Source organism: Triturus cristatus, chromosome 10 (assembly GCF_964204655.1).
Source record: "Triturus cristatus chromosome 10, aTriCri1.1, whole genome shotgun sequence".
NCBI classification, from domain to species: Eukaryota; Metazoa; Chordata; class Amphibia; order Caudata; family Salamandridae; genus Triturus; species Triturus cristatus.
The window spans coordinates 146986604-147006107 of NC_140593.1; the positions used below are offsets into that span (position 1 = coordinate 146986604).

General features: G+C 50.5%; 1 protein-coding gene across 5 annotated transcripts in view; it reads left to right on the plus strand.

Annotated features, from left to right (window-relative positions):
• DNAJC13 (DnaJ heat shock protein family (Hsp40) member C13) overlaps positions 1 to 19504 on the plus strand; it is a 1667846-nt gene that overhangs the window by 924604 nt on the left and 723738 nt on the right. For all 5 annotated transcript variants that reach the window (XR_014970022.1, XM_085630673.1, XM_085630671.1 and 2 more), the window contains one exon: positions 13879 to 14058. Coding sequence is in view for 4 of the 5 variants with exons in the window: in XM_085630673.1 (XP_085486799.1) it covers positions 13879 to 14058 (180 nt within the window). In the remaining variant the exon portion in view is untranslated. The remainder of the gene's footprint in view (positions 1 to 13878; positions 14059 to 19504) is intronic.

Sequence of the window (19504 nt, forward strand, 5' to 3'; positions counted from 1 at the left end):
GGGGGGCCACATGGGAGAGGCGGAGATCAGAGGCCTCTGGTCTCCGGCGGAGTCCCGGCTCCATATCAACCCGTTGGAGCTGCGGGTGATCCGGCTTGCACTGAAGGCATTCCTTCCCTCTCTCGGGGATAGTGTAGTGTAGGTGTTCACGGACAACACCACCGCCATGTGGTATTGCAACAAACGGGGCGGGTGGGGTCGTGAACCCTTTGTCAGGATTGCGCCTCTGGACATGGCTGGAACATCAGGGCATCATCCTGGTGGTTCAACACCTGGCGGGCTCTCTGAACGCCAGGGCGGACGAACACAGCAGTCTGTGCATGATGGATCACGAGTGGCGCCTGAACTCGGACGTGGCGCAAGCTCTTTCGGCAGTGGGGAGAGCCTTGGTTAGATCTATTCGCCACTGATGAGAACGCACAATGTCATCAGTTTTGCGCGTTGGAATTTCCAAGGCGGCACTCGCTTGGAGACGCTTTTCGTCGCGAGTGGAGTTATACGCCTTTCCGCCTATCCCACTTTTGCCGAAAGTGCTGAAGAAGATCAGGCGCGACCGGGCCCAAGTCATCCTTGTGGCTCCGTATTGGGCACGAAGATACTGGTATCCTGAGCTACTCAGTCTGTCAATAGATCCCCCGATTCGACTGACTCTTCAGAAGGACCTTCTGTCGCAGCAGCAGGGGACGGTCCTCCATCCGAACCTGTCCAGCCTCCACCTCCATGCGTGGAGATTGAGCGGCGGCAGTTGATGCCATTTGACTTGTCTCCTGAAGTCTGTGATGTCATTCTGGCAGCCAGGCGTCCCTCCAATAAAACTGTATACGCCTGCAGGTGGAACAAATTTGTGGCATGGTGCACAGCAAAGGCTGTGGATCCCCTTTCCGACCCTCTTTCTGAGGTTCTCCTCTTTCTTCTTTCCCTGGCCCAGCAGGGCTCTGCTCTGGGCACCATCAAGGGATATCTTTCAGCTGTTTCAGCCTTCTTGAGGCTTCCTGATCAGCCTTCTCTTTTCAAGTCCCCTGTTGTAAATAGATTCTTGAAAGGCATTGCTCACATGTTTCCTCCTGTTACCTTTGTAATGCCTCAGTGGGACTTGAATCTGGTGTTAACTTATCTGATGTGCGCTCCCTTTGAGCCACTTCATAACTGTCCGCTTCGTCTTCTAACTCTCAAGACTGCATTCCTGGTTGCCATCACCTGTGCCAGGAGAGTGAGCGAGCTCCAGGCTCTTTCTTCTAAACCTCCTTTTCTCTCTGTCCATCAGGACAAGGTTGTTCTGAGGACTCGCCCTTCTTTTCTTCCTAAGGTGGTTACTGCCTTTCACATTGGGCAGTCCGTTACCATACCCACCTTCTTTCCGCCTCCGCATCCCTCGAAAGAGGGACCCAAAACGTGCGCTCTCCTTTTATCTGGATCGCACAAAACAGTTCCAGGTGGACGACCAACTCTTCGCTGGCTACATGGGCGCTAAGAAGGGGCGGGCAGTGCACAAGCGATACATCTCTCGGTGGGTCGTTTTGTGCATTAAGGTCTGTTATTCCTAGGCTAAGAAGGATCCTCCTTTGGGGCTGCGGTGATTTGCTGGCCCTTGCGGCCAGGGTTTCTCGACCTTGTGGCCTGTCTTTGTCACATGCTGTGTGACTTTATGTTGCTTTTTCCTGATAGGCAGCGTTGCCTTCTTTGTTTTGGACCCTGGGTTCATGACGTAATACCCAGATGGTCTGGGCGGATGCTCCGCCATGTTTGCCTTGGTCGGTATGGCTGGTCAGCTGGTTCTACCTTCTTTGATGTCCTCTGTCTTTGAGCTTGGCTCCAGAGGAGGCCCCCTTGCTGGGGTTAAGATTTACGTGGTGAATTTAATAGCTGTTGTGTAACTGCCTTCCTACAAGGAAGGCTTGGCACGCTCCTGTGGAGTATTCCTAACAGAAGATCTTCTATGGCTCACTCTGTCTTCTCTTTCTGCAGTATGCGACCCACGGGTTGGCGTTGCTCTAGTGCATTTTCAATTAAGATTCTGGTCTCCGGTTGTCCAAAGTACTAAGAACCATCGGTATAGGTTTCTTACCGTGAAGCTTCGGCCTCGCCTGCTTTGTCCATGTTGGCTGCTCTTCTTTTCGCCTGCCAATGTCCCTTGGGGACCTTGTTCTCTTCCTTTCAGGCACAGTTCTTCCACGGCTGATGCCCTGCCATCGTTTAGCGCCAGGGCAGAGCCGCTGTGCGGCATGCTTCTTTAGTGTTTGCAAGTACTGGGAGTGCACCCTGGTATGATTCACTATCATAGGGTGTTTGTGTTCTTTCTTCCACTTCTGCGGTGCTGGTTCTACCCTCCCCTCTTCGGGATGGGTAATAGTTTCTCGTACTTCAGCCATGTCTGGACTTGTTCTTGAAGGTGGCGTCTTCGCCATGTACATATATGCTGTAAATTGCCTTGTGCCCTACATTTCTGGGCAATTCCCCAACAGGAGCCTTTCCTCTTTCCCTGCTGCTTTCCGCACAGGTGTTTTCTACACTTCTGCTTTGGGTTCCTGCTGTAACACTCTCAAGGGGAGTGTTCTCTACAGGTAGTCGCTTCTCGGGTCCCTGGGCCATTAGGTTGGTCCTGACTGTTTCCACTATCGTGTCTGGCTCCATCTCCTAATCTGTCTAGCGGGGGACCGTGCCTCCTCCCGGGCGGGTGGCTGATGTTGCTTACGAGTCCGGACATTGTCCTGTCGAATTCTGCTTCCACATGACTGTTGGTACTTTTCACTTACCATAGTCTTGATTTATTTAACACATCATTTTTACGCGTTATCTACTTAGTCTATATCTGCTCTGTGCTCTTCACACAGCAGAGTCGTACAGGCAGCGTTCCTTCCTGCGGTGTACGTGGTCTTCGCCTCGGTCTGCTCATTCTACGAGCTCTTGTGTGGGTGTCCAGCTTGCCAGATACCCCTTTTTACTGGTGGCCTGCTTGCTAATGCATCCTTCACATCAGGGCTGCTCCAGCTCCCCTAGAAGTTTTTTTCCCTATGCTTTGTTTGGTTCTAGCGCCCACACGGTATGCTTATGTGTGTTCCTGTCTTCCACAGTGCTTTTTTCCACTGTTGTGCATACTGGACCGGTATGTGCTGACCCTGTCATACCAGTTTGTCATCTCTCTGGGTTTTACTTAGTCGACACATCGGAACCTGCGGATCCATAGGACCCTAGGCTCAGTTCCTCTTCTTGCGAAGCCATGAACTCTCACTTCCGCACCAACATTTCTAGCTTATTCTTTATTTCTCTCAACCCGTTCTACATACGGGGGTGTTCATGCTGTTCTTTAACGGCTTGTGGTGCCTTGCCCTCCCATTGTTTCCCGCTGTTTTCAGAGCTTCGTGGTCTGGTGTGGCTGCGCTGTCTTGCGGTCCACACCATGTTTCGTCACCTTGCTGATGGCTAAGTTCTCTTGGGAACTTGGTGGGGCTCATTCGCAGACCCGCCTCCTCTAAGGGTATAGCTTTGGTCTCTATTCTAAGTTAAGGAATCTGCGGCTAGATGTCTCTATCAGATGGACGAGTTACTTACCTTCGGTAATGATGTATCTGGTAGAGACACAGTCTAGCCGCAGATTCCTTAACGCCCGTCCATCCTCCCAGTTCTGCAAGGACCTTTTCAGGTTGGACTTCCTGCATTCGCCTCCCTCCGGCTGGCTTTGTCTTTCTGCGGGGTGACATCTTTCACTTCACTCCTACACGGAATGCTTCATTCTTTTTTGCTTGCTCTACTCCGCTCATTCTCGTGTTTGGGCGGTATGCCCATGTGTCCTTTTACATCCCTATGCCCTGGGTTGTCCAGTGTGGGATCTACTCATGGTTCCCCACCCTCCGCTATCCCCTTCTCAATCGCCTTGGGATCTCTTACCTCCCCTGCGGTCCATTGGTTTGTAGTCTATTGGCTCTGCCTATAGGTCTCTTACTGGTGATACAGCGTCCCTTTCAGGTGCAGTCTTGTGGTGGATTCTCTTTGCTCATGTGTTCCAGACTTGTTGTCCTTCACAGTTATATATTGTGGTTGCAGACTTTGTAGTCTGCCATGATGTTTTTTCACATCTTCTTCTGCCTCCGGGGAGGGTTTAGCCTTCGCTTTTGCGGGGTTGCTTCTCAGAGCGGTGCTCTGCTCTTTCCCTTTGTTATTTTGCAGTATATAGTGCCTAGCACTGTCCTTTATGGTGCTGTTTTTCACCATACAATATATTTTCTTTTCTCATTCTTTACACACACTGATCCCATACTCTCACAGTTTTTGGGGGTGGCTCCGTGTTGTGGCGCGGAAAAGTTTCTCCAACAAAAACTGATGTCAGCGTGCCGGGTGGGGCATATATGGCTCTGCTGATGTCCCGTCCGTGGACGACGTCAGGGCAGAGCCGTGCTGCTCCACCCCCTGGCGCGCAGAGTTGCTGCTGCGGAAAGTTTTCCGGATCCAGTCTGATGCCTGGGGATATCCTAAGTTAAGGTATCTGCGGCTAGACTGTGTCTCTACCAGATACATTGTTACCGAAGGTAAGTAACTCATCCGTTATACCCCGAAGTGGCATGAAGATTACATCCTTAATTGGGCGTTATCCTTTCTGGGGTGTAGTACTTTTGCAATAGAACATTTACCTAACTGGCTGTTGCATTTAAGTGGGTGCCTTTCCGACATTTTGGTTGTGGAATCCAATGTTTCCACTTTTCCTCATCCAGTTGAAACGCATTTATGTGGAGAATTTCTTTTACATACCTACATTGGTTGTTTATTCCCTATTGATGTAAAGTGTTATTAGTTTTCAACTTCCTCCCCTTTTCACTAAAACTCTATGAAAGTGTAAGTTTCCCTACTCTCTAAATAGGTAGATGTATTCCAATACTTACCCTTTGTTGGAATACTTACCCTTGATCCCTTTCTTGCCTTGTACTCCCCCCGCCTATACCTCTCCTTAGGACCTTTCCTGATTCGAACTGTCATACTGGACATTCTATGCACAGCTGACTGGAATTGTGATGGTGTGTGAAGACTTAATAAATCTGCCTACTTGTACAATGCCTCATGGATTTTTACTTCATAACAGCGAAACATTCCACATAGAGTGGAATTGGCTTTAGCCAATACCGCTCCTGTATAGGACTACACGTCACATCCAGTGCAGACTACGTCAGCGCTGAGGTACAGGTGCTGATAGCAGTCTGAAGTCCCTGAGCCTGCTTTCTTCCTTTTCGGGTAGACGTGCAGATGGCTTCCAGGAAAGAAGACAATGGCAGCCTACATGGGAGAGATGTGTTGCCTCTCCCTGGCAGGATTCCACTTGGGTGTTGACCCAATAGGCGAGCTTTTAAGGTGAAGCCAGCTTTGAAGAGAAAATGGGAAATGTGTGGGAGCGGTATGCAGGCTGGCACTCGGAAAGGAGAGGAGAAGCCAGTTGTCAACCAGGTTTTTCAGGGACATTTAGCCCCATTGGTAGCCACACCCCTTGGTCAGGCTAGGTAGCTCTGGACGTCAAGAGAGCGGTTTTGCTAAGTTGGAAGTTGGCAGAATGGTGCATTGTGGGATAGCAAGAAGCCACACTTCGTAGGAAGTGGTCATCAGGAGACAAGCAACCTGGTTGGCCATTGGCCACCAACCGCATCCTGCCCTGAGGGCTTTATCTGATAGAGACTTCTAGCTACAGATTCCTTACCTTAGAATTATCCAGAGGTGTCACACTGGATCCAGAATTTTTTCCTGAGCAGTACTCATGCGTGCCGGTAGGAGACGTTCTGCTCCGCGTGGCATCGTCTGCACCGGAAACGATGTGCACGTTGCCTATATAGGTGCCACCTCAACATGCTGACTTAATTTATTTTCTTTCTGCTCCAGTCAATGCAGATCTGGAGAGTGCTACCCACAGTCATTTTTTGACTGATTCTTTTTTTACTTTTTGTTTGTTATTTTTAGAATTTTTCTTCTGGTGTGGCAGGGATGTCCACTAGGAAAGCCAGCTTCAAGCCCTGCAGTGCCTTCACCGACAGATGTCGGTGGAAGACCTCCATCTTGTTTGCCTCTGGTGCCTCGAGCGCGACCACGATGCGAAGACTTGTGTTGACTGCCACGATATGCACCCCAAGGCCTTGAGGGAGCGGTCCCTCAAGCTCCTTGCCTCTTGAAGTGTGATGCCGTGAGAGTCTTGATCCTGATCGAGAGGAAGGTACCTGGATTGGTTACAGAGCCATTGATCTTCGTCAAAATCTCCTGGGCATTCGGGTAAGTCCACAAGAAGAAAAAAAGTAATAAGTCAAAGAAGACTTTGATCTCTCCCCGTCCTTTGAAGTCATCCGACAAGATGAGGAGTGCCCTCATTCGAGGTCTGGCTCGGCGGTTGAGCCTGCGCCTGGGATGGCTCTGCACCTCCCCAAGTGTCCAGGAGCCGGAGTGACCCAAGCTTAACCTCATGCGTTTAATGAGGCCATGCATCTCATATTTGGGCGGTCTGTCCCTGCAGTCGTGCCTTTGGGCCTGCTGTGTCAGGAGGGGTCCCTACTGGTTTCCCATTGGCAGGTGCACCCTCTGCGCCAGTGGGGCTCCTTATATACTCAGGTGATCTGGACTGGCGACGGTCACACTACCTCAGCAGACATCGCTCCTGATGTTGATGCGTCCCCTCTCACATCCCCGACTTTAACACAGAGCCGCAGGGGCGTGGTCCGAAGCCAACTCCTGTGCCGACTGGAGCCTTGCCCTAAAGCCCGGAGCCTGAGCCCTATTCCTATGGGCTAGGACTTGGAGTAATATAGGAGGGTGTTGTAAGGTTCTCACTATTTCAGTAAGATTGTGTGTTTGGGCAATATCAGCATCAAAACTGTGTGGCACTTAGTCCACGCATACCATCAGAATATGTTGACCTAATTCCTGGCTAGCCCACAGTGCGCCATCTGGACCTCTAAACCTTACAAGGTATTGTATGGTGTTTGCAACCTCAGAACACGATAACCCTAATTCCCCATGGAAATCGTGGAACCGATCTACCCTTTCGTTGTTACCTCTGGCCCCAAGGGAGACACAAGAAGTACACAAATTGGCATTTCAAATATTTATTCAATTAATTGCACTCTTGTGTAAAATACTGGCACTGCTATGATTAATAGAATGAAGCAAAACAATGTTCAGTGTTACAAGAATGGTGAACAGAATGAACAATTCAACCATTGTACATTTGCATTAGATTATATGAATACATATAATTGTACTCCTACCTAGCTTTGCCTATCCATATAAAGCATAGGGTGTAAGGGTTTGCTAGAATAACTTGGAGTGGTCTAACTCCACATTTAACTGTGGATGTGCATCATCTGGTAGCCAGTCTTAGTGTAGAACAGGCCGCCATCCGTCTCAGGATAGTGGCGGGATTCATCTGGGCTAGAATTCAGGATTGGGCGGCCTCAACGACCCATCCAAATGCTCCTATTTGTAAACAAAGGCTTGGTGTAGTGTAGATAATGAACTGGACACATTTGTTCTGAGCCTGAGCTCAGGTCCAGCTGTCATTGTTGATTCTACCCATCCAGAGCTGTTGCTGAACAGGCTACAGCAAACAACGACATTTTGCACAGTGTATCTAGGACTTGTACAAAATGTTCCTAGGCCTGAGAATGTGCATACAAAGAAGTTGAAGTGTAAACAAACCATTTTCTGAGACTATTATGCTATATGGGAGCACAAGCAAATGTGTGTTAAGTCATTGTTTAAAAAGATGTCAACCTTAAACGTGTTCATGCAAAATGGAGGTGTTTGTGCCCGAGGCCTCAATAACCTCACTACAAGGGGTCACTGAACCCTAAAGAATACTAGGCCTTAGACCCCAACATGGACTAGTGTGAGGATTTGGCAGATGCCAGTGAACTAGATACCTCCCCAGATACTGGCATGGTCTCTCCTCCTACCATGGCTACAGAGGAGGGAGCTCTTTTTGCTATGGTAGTGAGAAGTGCGGCCGAGTTCCTGGTGTTCAAGACTAATGTGGTGGCAGAGGTGCTTTAGCTGGGAGTGACCCCTTAAGAACCGCTTCTCCTATTTAATGAAGCCCTTATTGATTTCCTGAGTGGTACTTGGTCAAAACCCAGGACACGGGCTCATGTTAATCAGGATGATAGTCTGCAGCCATCACCCCACCCCAGGATCTCCAGTTTCCAAATGCAACACCCTATCCTGGAGAGCTTGGTAGTCCAATCCTCCATCTCCTTTGTAACTCCTGGTGCATTCCCTACCACCCCACCAGATACGGAATCCAAGAGACTGGACACCCTTGGCAAGAGGATGTTTTCTTCCACAAGCCTGGCACTGCGGTCAGTGAACACTGCATGCCTTTTGTGGCATTACTCCATACCCTGTGGGATTTTGTTGCGCATGTGCTGCCCCTGGTCTCTGAGGAGGTGCGGGCCATTCTCTCTCAGGCTATGGCAGACAAGAGAGATCCAGGCAAATTTAGGATCGGATGTGGCCTGGACATGACTGACTCACTAGACAGAGCGGCTTCTTAGTCATTGGCCTTACGGCGGCGCGCCTGGCTGAGAACGACAACCTTTTCAGGGGATTTCCAAGCCTTGCTTATAAGCATGTCCTTTGATGGCTCTTGTCTCTTCGGAGACAAGGTGGACTGGAGCGCTTCAAGGATAGAATTGCTATATCTCCAGAACCTTCTGGTAAATCTTTCTTGATACAGGTTGGTGTCGAATTTCTTTATTTAGTTGTTTTGGTACTTTGTAAATGCTTAATTCTTGTTCCAGTTTGTAAGCCTGACTGTTGAGAGCTAAAGCCACCCGGGGTTGAACTTAAGGTTCAATAAACTAAACCTACTGGTCCTGAAGGGGTTGGTAATTGTATTGCAGGGTAAGGTTGCGCAGCCGAACTATATAATACACCCCTTTCCTCACATCCAGGATGGGCAGGATGTAGCAAAGTAGGTCCTATGATCAGGACTGGACACTACTGACTGCTTGGAATGGTGCTTAGCCGCCACGCCTGGATGAGATCCAGAGGTTTTTCAGGTGGCGTCCAGGTGTCCTTGATGGACATGCCATTCAACTGGACTCATCTGTTAGGTGACAAAGCAGACTTCAGCTTGAGCACTTTAGGAAAAGTAGGGGAACCCCACGCTATCTTGGCTTCTACATCCCTGCATTAGTATTCCCAACAATTTCTCCCCTTTCGAGGCTCAGCCAGGGGTTTCCAACACTAAAAATGTGAGGGGCCCCCACCACAAACATAGGCTTACCTGTCTTTTCAAGGACAGGCTTGAAGATCAAGCTGACAACATCCTAGTTCTTAGGGACAGCACATTTCTGAATCCCCCGCATCCCTGCAACAGCCACACAACCACTTTAACTTATCCCGTTTGGCACATGGTCAACCTGTTTGAGACTGAACACAACGTTTTCTCCAAAGTTGGTGGAACATCATATCCGATCAGGGGTGGTCGAGATTGTCAGACGAGGATACGCCTTACCGTTCCTGGTCGATCTACTACATATTTCTCATGTTACAGACCATCTTTCGGGGGACCACTTGCCCACCTTATAACAGAAAGATCAGCCTCTTTTGGCCAAAGGTGTCAGAGTGAGTGACCCTGCATCAAAAATAGAAACTAGATGCTATTTGTTATTTCCTGGTACCAACGAAGGATGGCAAACTTTTTGTCCTATTTTAGATCTTCACCTACAACTTCTTTCTCAAGAAGGACAAATTCAAGATGCTCATGCTAGCCCAGGTTCTATAAGCGACTGGATTGTGGCACTGGATTTGCAGGATGCCTATTTTCATGTCTCCTTCCCGCAGTCCTGCAGCTTGTAACTACGATTCAAGGTTCGGCCTCACCAATCAGTCAATCAGATAATTTGTAAAGCGCACTATTCACCGGTGAGGGTCTCAAGGCGCTGGGGGGCGAGGTGGGAGAACGATCTGCCGCCGGAGCTCGCTCTTCGGATGTTGGGGATGGTGGCGAGGGCGAGGTCGGCTGAGCGGAGCTGGCAGTTGGGGATGTAGAAGCTGAGTCATCTGTTGAGGTATTCTGGTCCGGTGTTGTGGAGTGCCTTGTGTGCGTGGGTGAGGAGCTTGAAGGTGATCCTCTTGTAGACTGGGAGCCAGTGCAGGTCTCTTAGGTGGAGTGTGATGTGGCGGCGGCGATGGATGTCGAGGATCAGGCGTGCGGATGCTTTTTGAATGCGTTGAAGTCGTTTCAGGAGTTTGGCCGAGGCTCCTGCGCAGAGGGCGTTTCCGTTGTCCAACCTGCTGCTGTTTCGGTGGGGCTCCACCTGTAGATCTTGCGGAGCATGCGGAGGGTGTTGAAGCAGGAGGACGAGACGGCGTTGACCTGCTTTGTCATGGAGAGGGTAAAGTCGAGGATGAACCCCAGGTTGCGTGCGTAGTCGGTAGGTGTTAGAGCTGTTCCCAGTGCGGTCGGCCACCAGGAGTCGTCCCAGGCCGAGGGGGTGGGGCTGAGGATGAGGACTTCCGTCTTGTCCGAGTTTAGCTTCAGTCGTCTGTTCTTCACCCACTTGGCAAAGGCTTTCATTCCTTCGTGGAGGTTAGTTTGGGCGGTGAGGGGGTCCTTGGTGAGGGAGAGGATCAGTTAGGTGTCGGCGTAGGAGATGATGTTGAGGTCGTGCAGTCAGGCGACGTGGGGGAGTGGTGCCATGTACGCCACAGATGATCTCGGTGGCTTTGGAGCGGAAAGGGGGGAGGCGGACGCTCTGGGTTCTGCCGGAGAGGAAGGAGGTGGTCCAGTCCAGAGCCTTGTCTCGGATCCCAGCGTCGTGGAGGTGTGCGCGTAGGGTGCGGTGGCAGACAATGTCGAAGGCGGCTGACCGGTCCAGGAGGATGAGCGCCGTGGTTTCTCCGTTGTCCAGCAGGGCCCTGATGTCATCGGTGGCAGCGATATGGGCAGTTTCGGTGCTGTGGTTGCTGCGGAACCCAGACTCGGATGGGTCCAGGATGCTGTTCTCCTCGAGGTAGCGGGTCAGTTGTCTGTTGACGGTCTTCTCGATGACCTTCGCCGGAAACGGGAGCAGGGAGATGGGCCGGAAGTTCTTGAGTCCTTGGGGTCAGCCTTGGGTTTTTTGAGTAAGGTGTTGATCTCGGCGTGCTTCCAGCTCTCCGAGAAGGTCGCTGTCTCGAAGGAGATGTTGATGGCTTTCCGGAGATGGGGTGCGATGGTGCTTGCTTTGTTGAAGATGTGGTGTGGGCAAGGGTCTGACGGAGATCCGGAGTGGATGGTGTTCATGATTTGGATGGTGTCGTCGTTGTTTATGTTGGTCCAGGAGAGCAGGGGATCGGTGGGGATGGAGGTCTCAGTGGTTGTCGGCGCAGTTGTGTTTAAGTTGAAGTTGTCGTGGATGTCTGCGATCTCGCAGTGGAAGAAGGTGGCAATGGAGTCACCCAGGTCTTGCGAAGGTGGGATGTCGTTGGTGTTGGAGCTGGGGTTGGAGAGTTCCTACACGATGTTGAAGAGCTCTTTGCTGTTGTGTGCGTTGTTGTCTAGGCGGTCTGTGAAGGAGGCCCTTTTGGCGGATCTGATGAGGTGATGGTGTCTGTGGGTGGCGTTCTTGTGGGCTGCGTAGCTGTCCGGTGTCTGTTCACGGTTCCATTTCTTCTCTAGCTTTCGGCAGGTTTGCTTGGAGGCCTGGAGGTCCTCAGTGAACCAGCAGGCTTTCTTGCTGGTGTGCCTGTTGGAGGGTTTCTTGATCGGGGCGGAGGGTGTTGGCGCAGTCGTCGATCCATTGTCTGAAGTTGCGGGCGGTGGTGTCGGGGTCGGTGGGTGGGCTCCGGGCGAGGGTGGTGGTTAGCTGGTCTTCGGTGACTTTGCTCCAGCAGCGGCAGAGGATCTGATGGGTGCGGTGATCAGTGGTGGGTTTCCGGAAGGTGAGGTGGATGCAGCGATGGTCGGTCCAGTGGAGTATTATTATGCTTATTATGTGCTTATGAAAGTGATGGCAGTGATAACCGCACATCTTCAGAGGCTTTGATTACCAGTCTTTCAATACCTCAACAACTAGTTGCCGAAAGTGGGCTTGCCAGTCTGTTGTAGACCACCGCAATGCAACAGCAAACTTCCTCACATCATTGGAGTTTTCGATTAACGTGCCGAAGTCCCAGCCGAACCCTTCCCAGAGTCTCAGGTTTAATAAAGCTGTTCCGCGTATGGTGCTTTTTTGAGCCTGTACACCAGCTCAGTGTGTCCAGGACATTCAGGCTGTGACCCAATGTTTCAGCCTTTGTCTTAGGCCTCAGAGAGAGCAGCTCTGAGGCTTCTTGTTCTTATTACCTCCTACTTGTGGAACCCGCCAGAAAGCACATATGCACTTTGTAGTGGGATCTCAAGTCTCAGTGGGCTCGGCATCAAGGGAATCTTTCAGATTCCATCCATGTTTCGTATAAGACTGCAAAAGTTCTGCAGTGGTTGCTGCTCAACCCCATTTGGACCAGCTGTGGACCCCTCGATCTACCCTACCCAGAGTTGACTGTCGTGCCAAATGCATTGTTGGTGGGTTGGAGAGGTGGACATTATAGGACTCTGGTGTCTGACAGATTCCTTGCTCTACATCAAACGTTCCAGGTGATTCACTTGGGACTAAACTCCTTCCTCCCATCCATCAAGACGAAGGCTGGCTTTCATGGACAATACTACTGCCCTGTGTCAGTGCAATAAACAGGGTAGAATAAGGTCCTGTGCCAGGAGGCTCTGAGCCTCTGGTTGTGAACCACCAGGCAGGATGTTGAGTGGCAAGGCGGACAGACTCATTAGACGGCCTCTAGGGGATCAAGAATGATAGCTGCACTCTGAGGTGGCGCAGGACATCTTCCATTAAAGAGCATAATTGAGTCAAACGACATTGGTGAAGAACCACACAATACCATCTTCTGGTGTGCAAGGGTACTTCTGAAGATTTTTGGGTTCCAGTGTTACGCCAGGGGAATATTCAAAACGTGAGGAATCTGTGGTTAGAGTATATCTCAGAAAGTTATAGTTAGTAACTTATCCAACGTTGCAGTGCATGGTCAGGATCACTTATCTAGATCGATTTGCTGCCTTTGGAGATCCATAAGGAGCAGACCATGATGCTCCAGTGATAAGTTTGGCTCTCAAGCGAATTAGAATTTCCCATATATACAACCTTTCTCTTGCAAAGAAATACTGTCAAGCATCTTACGGAATCTGCCCGTGAAGCATCATAATTGTGTCTATCAGAAAAATTACTCAGGTGTTCCCACTTGGAATAAGGTATACACCCCCTGAAATGTTATAATCCTCTTCTCTGAAATCTTTTCTATTTTATAAGACTTCAAGACACTCTTCACTCGGTAGAGCTCTACTTTTTCTCAGTGATTTATTTTATTTGTCAAAATGCTACCTGCAAATTCTTTGTGAAGTATACCCTGGGTATTCCAGTCTGTTAAAAATGTGTCAGGATTTAGTCATTATCACATAATTCATATGGTTCCTAGAAGGGTGAAGTAGGTATTTTCTCTGTGCTTATGGCTTAGAGTTAAAAAAGAAAAAGAAAAAAAAAAGGGGGAAATCAGTAAATAAATTTCCCTTCATTCCCCTATTTCATGAGGATTTTAAACTTCTTAAGTTTGCCTACTTCTGAACTGTTTTGTTAGATCCGTCTATGTATTCCTAGCATGGCAGCAAGAACAACGCAGTTGATCTAGCCATCACCACTCAAATGGGACTGTTCAACCAAGATGTTACTTCTTTTTGTTAATTGACTTAGAGATGAAACAAGAACATTGATTTGTAATATTTGTGTGACTACTCAGTCTTCTAAATTCTATTGCTTTGCATAAAAAAACTTTTCTTGCATGTAACTTGTTTTGTTAACTAAATATTTCTAATCTCATTTTCAGAGAGTTCCACGGCTGTTGGCTCTGGCAGTAGAGTGTGTCAGTTCATTTGCTGTTGATTTCTGGCTGCAGACCCATTTGTTTCATGCTGGGATTTTGTGGCACTTGGTTGCTTATCCCTTTAACTATGACTACACACTGGAAGAGAGTGGGATTCAGAAGAGTGAAGACACAAATCAGCAGGTTAGTATGCTTTGTCTACCTTATGTTCTTTCAATCCTCATCCTGGAATCCAGGCAGTTACAACATGTTCCATGTATGCAATTTTTATCATTTAATGCAAAGAGGCCTCTGTTTGATATGTAAAATAAGATGCTGACCAGGTTGTTTTATATGTTTTAAATGGTTGATATTTTCCGAAACCTATGAAAATATTTCAAGCGCATCAAGAACTAAGATTATAGCTTCCTGCAGGTTCTTCACGGTGTATATATCCCAAGTGCCAAACTAGATCCAAAAACTCTTCAATTGCGGTCCCTCACCGATCGGGTCGCTGTCTCCACTTCGGAACATGTAGCACCTTCAATCAATCAATCAGGGAATAGTAAGCGCGCTACTCAGCCATGAGGGTCTCAAGGCACTGAGGAGGGGTGGGGGTCCGCAGATCTGTTTAGCCGAAGAGCCAGGTCTTGAGAATCTTCCAGAAGGTGTCCAGGGAGGGGGCGTGTCTGTCTGCCGGTAGCTCGTTCCAGGTCTTGGCTACAATGTGAGAGAAGGATCTTCTCTGGCTCTGTGGATGTGTGGGGTTTTGGCCAGTGTGAGGTTGGAAGATCTCTTGGGTACGTGGAAGTTGATTCAGTCGTTGAGGTATTTGGGTCCGTTATTGTGTTGGCATTGTAGGTGTAAGTGAGGATTTTGAAAGTGTCTTTTCTCCACGGGGAGCCAGTGGAGACTGCATAGGTGTTGACTGATGTGTTTGTTTCGGGGGATGCCGTGGACGAGTCTGGCGGCGATGTGCTTTATTGTCTGGAGTTTGCGGAGTAGGGACTTGTTGATGCCGGCTTTCCATAGTCCAGTGTGCTGATGAGGAGTGCGTGGGTGACTGTCTTCCTTGACTCAGGGGGGATCCACTTGAAGGTCTTGCGGAGGGTGTTGAAGCAGCTGGAGGTGACTGCGTTGGCCTGTCGCTTCTTGGTGAGTGATGAGTCGAGTACAATGCCAAGGTTCTTGGCGTGGTCTGAGGGGGTAGGTGGGCTTCCGAGAGCGGTCGGCCGCCTGGTGCTGTCCCATGCAGAAGGGGTGGTACCGAGGACGAGGGCTTCTGTCTTCTCGGCGTTGAGCTTCAGGCAGCTGTTGGTCATCCAGACTGCGACGTCTTGCATTCCTTTTGGAAGTTGAGTTTGTCAGTGATGGGGTCTTTGGTGAGAGAGGATGAGCTGGTTGTTGTTGGCGTAGGATACGATGTTGAGGCCGTGTTGTCGGACGATGGCTGCGAGGGGGGCCATGTAGATGTTGAAGAGGGTAGGGCTCAGGGATGAACCCTGTGGGACTCCGCAGGTGAGTTTCGTGGGGTAGGAGAGGAAGGGTGGGAGTCTGATCCTTTGGCTTCTTCCGGTGAGGAATGATCGGATCCAGTCCAGGGCGGTTCCTTGTATGCCTGCGTCGTGTAGTCTGGCAACTAGTATGTGGTAAGAGACCGTGTCGAAGGCTGCTGATAGTTCGAGTAGGGTGAGGGCTGCGTAGTGGCTTTGGTCCAGGAGGGTGCGGATGTCATCTGTGGTGGCGAGTAGGGCGGTCTCTGTGCTGTAGTTGCTTCGGAATCCGGATTAGGACGGGGTCGAGGACGGCGGTCTCTTCAATGAATCGTGTCAGTTTCCTGTTGACTGTTTTCTACTTTGGCTGCAAAGGGGAGGAGCGAGATGGGCCGATAGTTCTTGAGGTTGGTGGGGTCAGCTGTGGGCTTTTTGAGCAGAAGTCTGACTTCTGCTTGCTTCCAGTCGTCTGGGAAGGTGACTGTTTTGAAGGTGGTGTTGATGGTGCGTTGTAGTTCGGGTGCGATGGTGGCCCGCGGCTCTGTGATAGATGTGAGGGGGACAGGGGTCGGTGGGGGCCCCAAGTGGATGCTTTTCATGGTCGAGGCGGTGTCTTCTGCTGTGATCGGTGTCCTGTTGGAGATGGTGGGCTAGCTGGTATTTTTGGGGGGCGGGGGGCCGTCTGTGGTGCCTGGAGGTGGTCGATGAAGTTGTCGTAGAGGTTTTTGATCTTGAGGTGGAAATAGGTTCCATGCTTGTCGCAGAGGTCTTGGGATGGGGTGATGTCTGTGGCTTTGCTGCGTGGGTTGGTGAATTCTTGAATGACAATGAAAAGTTCCTTGGAGTTGGTGGAGTTGGCCAGGGTTTTGTTGTGGATGAAGTTCCTCTTTGTGGCTCTGATCTGGTTGTGGTAGTCTGTCATGGCGTCCTTGTAGGTGGTGTGGTTTTTCGGTTGTCTTTGTGTTTTTCCGGTTCTTCTCCAGGTGTCTGCAGGTGCGTCTGGCTTTTTGGAGAGCGGTGGGGAACCAGGCGGCTTTCCTGGGGTGTTGTCTGTTGGGGTTGCGTAGTTGGGGGAACTCATCTGCGCAGTCGGAGATCCAGGTGTGGAGTTCTCTGGCTGCATAGTTTGCGTCCGGTGCCCAGGCGTGGTTGTCTCGGGTGAGGGTGGAGTTAAGTTGCTTGTCGTAACCTTGCTCCAGTTCCTTCGTGGTGGGTGTGGGGCTGGTTTGGGTGTCTTGGGTTTGTTGATGGCGAAGTGTAGGCAGTGGTGGTCAGTCCATGGCGGCTGCGTTATGTGGCTGAATTGGACGCTGCTTACTGCCATGAAGATGGGGTTGAGGGTGTGTCCTGCTCTGTGGGTCGTGTTTTGATGAGTTGTTTAAGTCCGATGCTGGCGAGGTTGTCACGAAGGATAATGGAGTTGGGTGGCTGGGGTTGTCGAGGTGGAAGTTCAGGTCTCCAATGAGTATGTAGTTTGTTGAAACGATGGCGTGGGGTGCGATGAAGTCGGTGGTGGCGTAGGGTGTTCAGGGGCCAGGGGGTCTGTAGACAAGGGTTCCTCGGAGTGTGGCTTCGGGGGTGGTCTGGATCTGGAAGTGCAGGTGTTCAGCGGAGGGGAAGGTTTCGCTGGAGGTGGTGAATGAATGAATGAAATTGTATTTGTATAGCGCATGGCTACCCTGAGGCCTCCCCGCGCTGTAGACAGAACAGGCAGAAGAGCCAAGACGTTAAAGCGATGTCTTGAAGAGATGGGTTTTTAAGAGTTTACGGAAGGCCAGCAGATTTTTTTCCTTCCGTAAATTGGAGGGGAGCGTATTCCAGAGTTTTGGTGCATTAAACGAGAAGGACTGTCCGCCCCATCTAGATCTTCGTATTTTCTTTGGAGCGGCCAGAAAAGAGGAGCTGGAGCGAAGGTTCCTGGAGGGGTGATAGGGAGTGACAAGGGAGAGGGTGATGACCGGCCAGTCTTCCACATAGCTAGGTGGGCCAGGCACATGGCTTTGAACTGTATCATGGCCGAAATTGGGAGCCAGTGGAGGCTCCTCAGTGCTGGTTTGGCAAATTGCCACCGGGGAATCTGGAGAAGTTGATGGGCAGCACAATTCTGAATTATTTGCAGTTTATGGATGGTAAATTGGGGAACTCCCAGGTATAGAGCGTTCCCATAATCAAAGCGGGAGAGTATAAGTGCCTGTACCATAATCCTTCTTGCCTGGAAGGGAAGGAGGGGGATGATTTTCCACAGCATTCTCATCAGGCTGTAACAGGTGGGTGAGAGCTTAGTGGCATGGTGGTTAAAATTGAGGCAACTTTCGAGCCACATGCCAAGGCTCTTGATCTGTGCCTTTGGAACTGGGGCAGGGCCAAGACAGACTGGCCACAGAGGGGCAGGGATGGAAAGAATGGAAGGAGGAGGGTTGCCCAGGAACATAATCTCGGTTTTGTCCCCGTTGAGCTTAAGGCATGAGCGTTCCATCCACTTGGCCACCGCCTCTGGGCAGGGACCTAGGGTGCTAGACGACCCCTCGGAGTTATTTAATGCCACTACGAGCTGAGTGTCATCTGCATAGGTGATGATCTTAATGCTGAATGGATGGACAATCTCCGCCAGGGGACTCAGGTCGATATTAAATAGCGTAGGGCTCAGGGCAGAGCCCTGAGGAACCCTACAGCTAAGAGTTAACCGGGTGGACACCACATCTCCTTCAAAGACTTGGAAGAAGCGGTCACTGAGGAAGGACTGGAACCAGGTTAGTGCCGTGCCTGTCACGCCCATGTTTTTGACACGATGAGACAAAATGTTATGGTTAACAGTGTCAAAAGTGGCACTGAGGTCCAGGAGGATGATTGCCGCTGTCCCTCCCTGGTCCAGTAACCTCGTTGCCTCCTCCGTTACTGCTAATAGGGCCGTCTCCGTCCCAAGCTGAGGGCGAAAGCCTGTTTAAGAATCATGTAGCAAGTTGTTGGATTCCAGATAATCAACAAGTGTGGTATTAATGTGTTTCTCAATCAGCTTACTCAGCCAAGAGAGAAGGGAGAGTGGGCGATAATTGGCCAGATGAGGTGAGGCGGAGGATGCTCTTGTGGGCGATGGCGAGGCCCCCTCCTGGGTGGTTGGGGCGGTCTTTACTCTGGATCTTCTATCCGTCTGGGATGGTGGTGCTGATGGCGAGGGCGGAGGATGCATTGGTTCAGGTCTCTGTGAAGAAGGCAATTCCTGGCAAGAGAGAGTCGAGTAGGTTCCAGATTTCCATGGCGTGTTTGTGTACAGAGCGTACGTTGAGGAGGATGCATTTTAGGGTGTTGCTGGTGCTGGTGTCGGCGGTGTTGGAGGCCGCGGTGAGGGTCTGGTGGCAGTGGAGGCAGGAGAACTGGCATTGAGTCGCGTTCGGCGAGGCCTGTTGGTATTCTCCAAGTCTTCCAGGGTTGGGTGCAAGGAGGGTGGTGATCTCATAGTGATGGGTAGTGGGAGGTCCAGGGTTTCTGGCGCTAGCCGTGGTCGGGTCGCGGATGGGCGCAGACTGGCTTGCTTTCGGTACGCTGGCGGCGCACCCACTGTGCGCGTCAGCTGCGCGACCGAGTAGAGGCCGCCATTAAGTAGGGGAGGTGGGAGGGAGGAGATATTGGGAGGCGGGAGCGGAATTCCGGGGGTAGGGCCACATGGGCAGCAGCGGCAAAAGGGACAGGCAGGCACGAGAAAATAAAAACAGTGGTGGAATTAGAGCAATACACAGATGGGCACAGTAACAGTGGCTCAACAGGGAATAATTAAGAAAATAAAAAAAACGGCTGAGAAAGGTTACAGTGGTTGCAGGCAGTCTGGTCCCAGTTGGAGCGGGCAGCAGGCGCAGGAGCGGACAGCAGCCTCGAACATCCCAAGGAGGAGGTTGGGGTCTGGAGGCAAGAGACGGCACAGCGGAGCTGCGGGGAGAGAGTGGACCTAGAACGAGGGTGATGTCACGGGAGCCATAAAATGCCTTGATTGGCTTTATGATGTCAATTCCCTTTTTTCCGTGACTTCAGTACGTTCCGGAGCACTCTATACCCTTGTAAGAGGTGTTGACATTTTTCCCCCAAAAATTATTTTAGGTGAAGTTTTCTTTTCAGCATGTCACCGCCAAAACGGTCCGGATTCAAGCCATGTTGAGACTGTGATG